Source organism: Desmodus rotundus, chromosome 6 (assembly GCF_022682495.2).
Source record: "Desmodus rotundus isolate HL8 chromosome 6, HLdesRot8A.1, whole genome shotgun sequence".
NCBI classification, from domain to species: domain Eukaryota; kingdom Metazoa; phylum Chordata; class Mammalia; order Chiroptera; family Phyllostomidae; genus Desmodus; species Desmodus rotundus.
In genome coordinates this window covers 93,755,175-93,764,471 of record NC_071392.1, presented here as the reverse complement: position 1 = coordinate 93,764,471, position 9,297 = coordinate 93,755,175, and the positions used below count along the sequence as shown (strand labels likewise).

General features: G+C 68.1%; 1 protein-coding gene across 1 annotated transcript; it reads right to left on the bottom strand.

The window, feature by feature from the left end:
• Positions 1-7,125: 7,125 nt before the first annotated feature.
• Positions 7,126-9,068, bottom strand: SOX18 (SRY-box transcription factor 18). Its single transcript, XM_053927335.2, has 2 exons — positions 8,563-9,068; positions 7,126-8,447 (listed from the first exon to the last, which is right to left on the bottom strand). Exons 1-2 carry the CDS (start codon positions 8,909-8,911, stop codon positions 7,618-7,620), a joined length of 1,179 nt encoding a protein of 392 aa, XP_053783310.1. The 5' UTR covers positions 8,912-9,068; the 3' UTR covers positions 7,126-7,617.
• Positions 9,069-9,297: the final 229 nt, after the last annotated feature.

Here is a 9,297-nt window from a genome sequence, read left to right as displayed (position 1 = left end):
GCGGCCCGTTCTTGCTCCCTTTGCCCACTGGTTCAGGGGAGCTGCCCAGGGCTCTGCTTCTCCGTTGGTAGTGGGCGCTGGGGGCACCGCCTGTTGGGGAGCCTGGGGTGTGGTGTACACTTCCCGCTACTCCTGGACGAGGGCAGCGCTCCCAGGCTCAGGCAACAGGGGGCGCTTGGGACACTTGACTCCAGTCCAGTGGAGGCTTTAGGACCTGGGTGGGGCGGGACTCCTGCGGGCCCTGGGACGTTGCTTGTCCATCCTGCTATGCTCTGGAGTGGGGGAAGGGGTGGAAATGGCGGGGGGTTGGGGGGGAAAGGCCGAGCTTTGTGAATTCAGAGCAAAACAGCCGGATAAAGGAAACGGGCCTGAAGGGAAGCCAGAGCCGCTGGCCCTGGCTGCAAGTGGGCCAGGCCATTTCCTGTGGCCCTGGGAGGGCGGCCCTGGTCCCATTCCTGGGACTGATGGGACTCTTGCTTGGCAGAGTGAGGCAGCGACCCCAGAACTCCCCCACTCATGGCTGCACGGGCCTGGGGTGGGGCCCTCTGTGAGTGTGGCCTGCAGCCACATGGGGAATCAGGGCAGGTAGAGCACCAGGCTAAGGCAGATGCCTGGTGGATGCAGCACCTAGCATCACTCCTCCCAGACAGGTGAGGCACCCAGAAGGCACCAAGGCAGGCCTGGCCCCAGGCCCTGGCAGAGCAGAGGTGGGGTTCCCCGGTATGGCGGTCGGCCTGGTGAAACCAGGCCCCCACCAAGCCATTCATGTGGAAGCACGTGTGGTCTCAGCAGCGGCAGCTGTGATTCCTGCTTTCTGGACGAGGGAACTGAGTCCCCAGGAGGTCGCAGGTCTTGCCCCAGGTCACATGCCAGGGAGTGTCACAGCTGGGATGTGACCCCAGCAGCCAGCGAGGTTATCTGCGTGGCCTGTGGGCAGCATGGGGGCCACACTCTGAGTGTGAAGGTGACACCGGGTACATGGCACGCGTGTCGCGTGGGCTGGCGAGGGGCTCCAGCCAGGGCCGGAGAATGCGCGTGGAAACGGGAGCTGTGTGCCTGAGGGTCTGTGCTACGGAGGGCTGCTAGAACTGCACAGCGCTGGGTGTGGGCGGCCGTGGGGGGGGAGGGGTGGTGAGGCTCAAGGAGAGGCTGGGACAAAGTGGAGGGAGCATCCTGGGTGTGTGCTCTTGAACTAGAGGGACCCCGGCAGTGGAGAGCAGACTTGTGTTGGATGGAGCAGTCGGTTCCATCCATCACCGGGGCCTTGGGGCGGGGGCTCGGTGTCCCGGTAGGGGAACACGGCCACTTTGGTGGGAGCCTGAGGGGTAAGGAAGCAGAGCTGGGGGCTGCAGGTCAGTGAGAGAGTCTATGGGTCAATGCGGGGACGGGAGGAGGGCAGGCCCTCCACGGAGGCCCCCACCCTTCCCGCTTTCCCCAGCAGCTGTTCCCTGGTACCTGGACCTGCCCCAGCCCCCGGGCCCTTTTGGGGAGCAAGGCCTGGGGTGGTCCTGGCTGCTGACCACCCAGGGTGCTCCCTTCCTGCTGCCCAGAGCTGTTAGGGTGCACAGGTGGGGGAGGTGGGTCGGCAACAGGCCATCCCTGCCTGTCATTCCCCCCCCCCCGCCCCCCCCCCCCGCCCTTTCTCTCACATACCAACCCCCAGCGATGGGCCGGCTTCGTGGGTGTGGGGGCCCTGGCCACAGCCCCCACCTCAGAAACCGTCTGTCTGTTCCTAGGGCCACTGTCAAAAACACCCATGAAATAGGTGGCTCAACACGGCAGAGGGTTCATTTTCTTGCGACTCCACCGGCCTGAAGCCCAGGTGTCCAAGGGCCCTGCTCCCCCACGGCCTACCAGCAGCTCCGGGTGGCCCCGGTCCTTGCACCGTGGCTAGGGCGTGCCAGGCTCTGCCTCCTCTCCACTGCCAGGGTTCTTATCACCGGACGCACTGCCCCTGAGCACTCCAGGGTCTGCTCACCTCCAGATTCTCTGCCAGGACCCTTGTCCCAAATAGGGTCCCACTCGGGCTCTGGGAGTAGCCTTTATCTTTTTGGGGGGCAGAGTGGGCTTTGGCTTCTGGGACAGCATTCACTTGTGAAGGGGGAGTCTCCCATCCAGATCAGGCCTGGGGGCAGGTACAGAGCCACACCTACTGCGAGGGCAGCCGGGGGTGTCCTGCTCTGACCCTGAGGTGCCCGCCGCTCTTGCGGCTCTGCACAGGCCCCTCTGAGGCTGGGTCACGGTGGCTCACCAGCACTCAGGAAACCTCCACTGGCTGGAGCTGACCAGAACTGGCGGAGATCAGAGACTCAGCCACGGGAAGGCGTGTGGACGGCAGAGTCCCGGAGGGCAGAGCGCCTGCAGTAGGACTTGGTGGGCGGGCCCTGCGTGGCAGTGGGCTCGGGCATCGGCCAGGCTTCTGGGCACCACCCCCACTGCGGAGGCCCTGGGCCTGGTTCTTCGCATGTGAATGGCTTCTCAGGCTCCCGCGTGGTGGGAAGGGGGGCTACACCAGCAGGGGGCGTCCTGTCCCACATGCCTGCCCTCCCAGCTGCTTGCAGGGAGGTGGGGCTGGGGCCCAGGGGAGGGCTTCAGCACTGGGTGGCAGATGCGGCTGCAGGGCACTAGCTGGGGTTGTGCAACGTCCCCAAGCAGGGAGCTAGACCCCCCCATGTGCAGCAGGCAAAGGAGGGGCTAGGCTGACTTTGAAGGGTAGCCGGTCCCACGGCCTCCCCAGACTGGGAGCCTTTGAAAGAACATCTGGAACACGGGCCAGCTCAAACCAATCCCTGGATTCGAAAAACCGAGATGTTAATCCTGATTTTCCCACTGTGTGTTCTCCACCTCCGCCGCCCCCACCGCTGCCCCTTCCCAGGCTGCCAACCAGGGGTGGGGTGCACACCCTGCCCTGGGGGCCGCTCTGGGGCTCCAGCAGCACCACCCTCCTCGGCCCCCACCCCAGTGGCCACCAACCAGCCGGGCCGCCTGAGCAAGGGGCGGAGGATGGAGAGATGGGAGCAGCCAGCCCAGGCCTTGGAGATGCAGCTCTGGGTCCGAGTCCCCGAGGGGGCAGGACGTGAGTCAGCCGGCCCCAAGTCTGGCGCTGCATGCGGAGAAGGCTGGGGCTGGGGCCCCGCAGGAAACACCTGCACCCAGATCCAAAGGGGGTGCCGGCCCTGCTGGCACTGGCCCTTTGGGTGAGCTGAGTGTGGGGGCCCGTCCTTGCAGGTGTTCAAGGAGGCCGGCTGTTCCAGCTGTGGCTGCCGGGAAATGAGGCCCCCCCTCCAGGAAGCAAAAGCAAACACTCGGGGTGGGGGGCAGTGCCAGGTGCTGGAGCCCATTGTCCCTGCCAGTGGCCTGCGGGACCCTGGGGAGCGCCAGGCACAGTCCCCGTCTAGGCGCCTCCCTAGGAAAAGACCCGGCTTCGTAAACAGAAACAACCATCCTACCTGCCCCAGTTAACACCACTCCCAGTCCCCGCCCTCCGGGAACCAGCAGGGAGCTGGCACCTGCCGAGGGGAGCAGACCTTGTTTGGGGGCCAGCAGGTCAGCCAGGAGGGGTGGGCATAGGGCAACGTGTGCTGGCGTTGGATGCTGGCCCGGGCCACCCCTGTCTGTGTCTTGTTGGGACCTCTGCTTGCAGGGCACCCCGCCAGGTGGTCTGGCCCTGTCCTGCTGCCCCGTGTGTCCCTGCTCGGCCTGCACAGGGCGTGAGGCCAGGGGTCTGGCTGCAGCCCCAGATAAGCCCCGCACCCTCCAACACTTCCTGCACTTCCTCCCAGCGCCGCTGCCGCGCGCCTTCCTGTTTCCTTGAGCGGCGGGCGGGACACCGGTGTTGGGGTTGGTGGGGTGGGATCGTGGGGGCAGCGGGGTCATGGACAACAAGGCGGAGGTGCAAGCCCCCTCCACCTTGTTTCGAGGGAGGTGCGAGGGAGGTTCAGCCTCCTCGGTCCGTTCCTGGGAGGCTGGGGGATTGAGGGAGGTAGAGGGGTGGGCAGAAGCAGAGGGGCTGTGGTCTGAAACCAAAGAGGGGAGCCCCGTGGCTGGGCCAGGACTCCCCACACATGGTCAAGCCCCTCCGTGGACTGATGGGCACCTGCTGCTTGGAGCCCCGCCCAGCCTGAGGCAGGAGTGGGGTGGGGTGGGTGGAGGGCTGAGCCTTGGTTGGGGGGTGTTGGGATTAGAGATCGGAGGTTCTGGATCCCCTTTTGGGGGCAGCTGCTTTAGCACGTGGACTGGAGGTGCTTCACCTCCTTGCTCAGACTGGGTCATCAGAGACATCGATCTGTGTAATCGGAATACAAACACACCCTCGTGCTGTGTTTGCGGCGGAGTTGCCCACACGTGGCGTCTGTCTGTGCAGGGGACTATTGCTCAGCCTGAAAAAGGAGGGAGGAGCCTTCCCAACGGACTTACCACCGCCGGCCGAGCCTCGGCAACAGGGCGCTCGGTGGGCAAAGCAGGCGCTGCTCACAGGCCGGGTCCAGAGAGGGCCAGAGCACAGAGGCAGCAGCCAGCCTGAGGCCCCTGGGTGGCCCAGGTGCGGGGCAGGGCGGCAGTAGGAAAACCCTGAGGCTGGATGTCTTGACAGCTTGTGAGTCGTGCGCTTACAGTGGGGGCAGGCTGTGCCGCCCGCCGGCCAAGCGGCCGCCTGGTCCAGAGCTGGGCCAGTGGAGTGGCCGTGATCCAGGTCCCCCTCGCCGGCCCCGGCACGCCCTCGCTGTGGCTGGGCCTGGGAGTCCCTTGTTGTGGTGCCCCAGGGCCTCCGAGGGGACGGTTGAGCCAAGGAGGAGACGGTGCGACTCACCACTCTCCGCCCCAGCTCCCCGTCCTCCTCCCCCGGCCGCTTGCTGGGAAGGGTCTGACACCTCCGCCCAGGTCACTGCAGGGCCAGGCTGGTCCCAGGCCTGGGAGCTGTGGCTCCTGCCAGGCAGAGCTGGGAGAACTTCCCGAGGGGCCGCCGGTCTGTTCCTGGCTGGCCTGACTCAGCGGGAGCTGGGGGGTGGGGACTTCCTTTCTCCTACCCTTGGGGAAGCAGGTGGGTGGAGCCAGGAGGGGGGTGGAAGCCAGGCCTGCAGTGGGGGCCACCCAGACCCTGGGCCTGTAGCCCTGCCCAGGAGGCGGCTGTCTAGCACAGCGGCCGAGCCAGGCCCCTCGGGGAGCTCCCCAGGCAGAGCTCTGGACAGAGGGTCCTCTGAGGGGACCCCGGCCCCTCCCCAATTCCACTGCTGAGGAGCTGCTATTAGAAACGGCTGCTCTGTGTGGGTGGGAGGCCTTTTTTTCCGTCCTCCTGTGGCTGTTCCTGGGTGCCCTTGGTCCCCACACAGGGAGTCCTTCACATTGGGCCCCCACTGGCCTCCCACCCTGGCACTGAGGCAGTGTCTTCTGGGGTACCCACTGTTCTGCCACCCAAGGCCCCCATGTGACTCCCCATCCCATTGCCTCAGGGGCCGGGTGGGGCTGGTCCTTCCCACCTGCCCTGGCCAGGCGCTGGGGGGGGAGGGGGGGCAGGAGGGCCACATCTGAGGCAGAGGCTCCTGGGCTCCCGCTGTCATGGTGTCCACTTCTGGGAGGGGCCAGCTGACCCAGGGTCTGGGGGGATGGCAGGGGGTTGGTCACCTGGTCCCCCAGCAGAGGCAGGCCCAGAACAGCAGCTGGTGGGCTGTGAGAGTTGGGTGTGCCTCTCACACCCATGGGTGATGGGCACTTCTGCCCGTGCAGGAGCCCCGGGCTCGGCACTGGGCCTCCGAAACACACCCGCGTGAGAGATGTGCCTGGGCTGGGCCACCCTTGTGGTTCTATGTCCCTGCCTCCTGGGCACCAGCACCCACGGCTGCTTTGGCCACCCTTCGTGTGCTGCAGGCTGCTTCCGTCTGTTCCTCCACCCCTGGGGGCCTGTCTCTGCCTCTGAGCCCGTCTCTGGCTGTCTCCCCAGCTAGTCTCTCTCTTTCCCTTTGTCTCTGAGTTTTCTGGGCCCTGCTGCAGACGGGGTGGGGGCAGGGGCCCAGGTGCGGCCCCGCACTCTGCCCACTGCGGTGCAGGGTTCACACCAGTTCACACAGGCGATGGCAGCCTGCCTCCAAGAGACGGGACACCCGGAACAGCCGCACGCCCTGTCACCCCCACACTCAGGCAACAGACCCGCGTGGGTGGGCGGGGGCCCACGCACGGCCACTATCACATCCAGCCCCGGGCTGGCCTCAGAGATGCCTGGTGCCGCGCACACCGTCAGCTCCGCTCAGAGCTTCCTGAGCCCATGCATGCCTGCACATGCTCCTGGGCACGCTCACACGTACAGTTTGACTCGGTCCCAGCCCCAGGTGCCCCCCCCCCCGGGGCGCGTGCACGCGGGGGACTGAGCGTCACTGCCCCACATCAGGGCTGGCGGGGGTCGGCGGGACCCCCAATGTACCTTGGGGGCAGCCTGGACCGCAGGGACGTCTAGGCCCTGGGAAGTGTGCCTGTGTGGGGGACTCACGTTGGGGGTGCTCATGGACTCTCCCCACAAAGGAAGAATCACCGAGAGGGTGACAGGACATCTCAGCCTGTGGCCGCGGAAGGAGGTGACACAGAACGAGTGTGTCCAGTGCAGGGAGGGGACGCAGGGCTCGTGGAATGCAATTCCAGGCTTCAGGTGTGAGGCCTGTGCCCCCTGGTCTGGTCACTGACCTTCCGCCACTGGGCAGAGTCTGGACAGGTGACCCTGGGGAGCCCTGGGGTGTGGCCAGTGCCGCCCTCTCTGGAGACGCTGGGCCCCCTGGATGCCGCAACTGTGCGGAGGCGTCAGCCACAGCAGCCTCCTCCCGAGGGGCACGTCTGGGTGGTCCCGGGGCTTGAAGGAGGTTTCTGAGAGGAGATGAGTTTGAGGAAACCTGGGTTGGGGGCGTTGCTCGGTGTTGTCTGCCCTTTTTAGGTGTGAGTTAAAGTTGGGGTTGGGGGGGACAAAGGCTGGGAGGGTGGGGAGTGCTCACAGCTCCTGCCTCCCACCCACTCTGTTTGGGCGGGTGCCCTCCTGGGAAGCTGGGGAGGCGGGTGCTGTGGGGTCCACGCTGGGGGCCGGTTCCCAGAGAGGTTTGGAGGAAAGGGCGTGTCCAGCCCTCAGCCCCCACAGACCAGGCGGCTGCTCAGACCAGGACGAGGCACTTTATTGTGGCCTCACCTGGCCTAGGGGGCACAGCTCCATCGGGGTTCCTCCTGCGCGGGACAGACGTCGTTATGGCTGCTCATTAAACAGCCGTCTCTGCAGCGATGCTCCGCTCATTGACACCCCTGGGAGGAAAAGGTTTCAACGTTTGCGTAAAAATTAAATACAGTGTATTACATACATAAGAAAGGCAAAGTAAAAAAAAACAGCCCGTTTCTAGAAAACGCTGCAGGACAAGGATTAAGCGCTTCTTTGGAAACTTCACCCTGGCAGGGCCAGCCCACAGGGCTGAGGCCTGGGCGTCCCGGAAAGGCCCGGACGTGCGGGAACCGCACTCGCAGGGCCCGCGGGCCGCAGCCCGGGCCCGGGCGTGGCGGTTCCAAGCGGCCACAGCATACACCTGCGGCGGGGCAGAGCGGTGACGGGGCGAGGCGGCGGCGTGGCTGCGGGCGGGGCGCGGGCGGCCGGGAAGCCTAGCCCGAGATGCAGGCGCTGTAGTAGACAGCGCTGCTGGCGTCGGACAGCGCGGCGATCAGGCTGCTCTCCTCCGGGCAGGACATGGCGCGCGGGCCCAGCTTGGCCAGCGCCACGTGGTACGGCAGCGCGGCGGCGTCGGGCCGAGTCCGGCCGCAGTTGAGGTACTGGTCGAACTCGGTGAGGTCCACGTCGGCCCACAGGTCGGCGGCGGGCCCCAGCGGCTCGGCGCCCTCCGGCGGCGGGGCCTCGGGCGGCGGCGATAGCGGGCCAGGGTACGGGCCGGGGCCGGGCGCGCCGAAGGCGCCGTAGTAGAGGCCGGAGAGCGGCGCGGCGGGGGCGGGGGCGGGGGCGGGGGCGGGGGCGGGCGCGGTCCTGAGCGCCTCGGCCAGGGGCGCCCCGTAGCAGCCGCCGGGGTCCCGCGACAGGTCGGCGGAGGCATAGGGCGCGCGGAAGGCTCGCAGTGCGCAGTCCTCGGGCGCCGGGGGCGGCGGGAAGAAGGCGGCCTCGCCGGGCTCCAGGCCGTCCAGCGGCGAGCGCTCGGGCGTGGGCAGCCCCAGGCCGTCGAACTCGGCGCCCAGCGGGGGCAGCTCGCGGAAAGCGCGAGCCGGGCCCGGCCCCGTGGAGAAGGGCTCGGGCGGCGGCGCCGGGGGCGCCAGGCCCTGGAGCAGGAGGCCGGGCTCCATCCGCCGCGCCTTGCGCGCCTGCTTCTTGCGGCGCGGCCGGTACTTGTAGTTGGGGTGGTCGCGCAGGTGCTGCACGCGCAGCCTCTCCGCCTCCTCCACGAAGGGCCGCTTCTCCGCCGGGCTCAGCTCCTTCCATGCCTTGCCTGCGGGCGCGGGTCAGGGGGCTGCTGTTGCGCGGGCCGAGGGCCGGGGCAGCCCCCACCCTTAGGCAGAACCCCTCCACCGCCCCCCGCCCCTCCCCGGCCTCGCCCGACTCACCCAGCATCTTGCTGAGCACCGCGTTGTGCAGGTCCGGGTTCTGCTGCGCCAGCCGCTTGCGCTCGTCCTTCGCCCACACCATGAAGGCGTTCATGGGCCGCCGGATGCGCGACTCGTCGGCCGCCTGGCGTTCCCCGCGGCCGGCCGGGCTGAGGCCATAGCGCCCCGGGTCGGGGCTGCGCGGCGGGCTGCGCGGCGGGCTGGGCGGCGAGGCGGGCGCGGCAAGGGCGGCGGGGGCGGCGGGGAGGCCGCGCGGCTCAGCGGCGGCCCCGGGTCCCGGGGCCCATGCACAGTCGCGGCGGGCTGGCGGGTCGTCCTGTGCGCCGTAGCCGGGCGGCGATCTCTGCATTCCAGCTGGGCGCGGCCTGGGCGGAACGAAGCGCGGGAGCGCGGCGGTGGGCAGCGGTCACTTCGGGGCCGGGAGGGACAGGCGGACGGCGGCGGGCGCGACGGTGACCTTGCGCCGGGTGGGCGCCCAGATATAGCGGCGCGGGGCCAATCGGCGGCGGGGCGGGCGGGGCGGGCGGGGCGGGCCGGGGCCGCCCCCTCCCGGGGCTGCCTTTCTTCTCGCGGCGCATTCCGTCGCGGCCTCCTCCGCGCGGCGCCCCCTGCACCTTCTCTGGAGGAGAGACCCCCCCGAATGCGAAAGGGCCACTGATGTGGGCTGGAGCTTGGAAGGGGGCGTCCTCGGGGGATGTCAGGGGCTCAAAGTCGAGCTGTCGCCCCACCCACGGA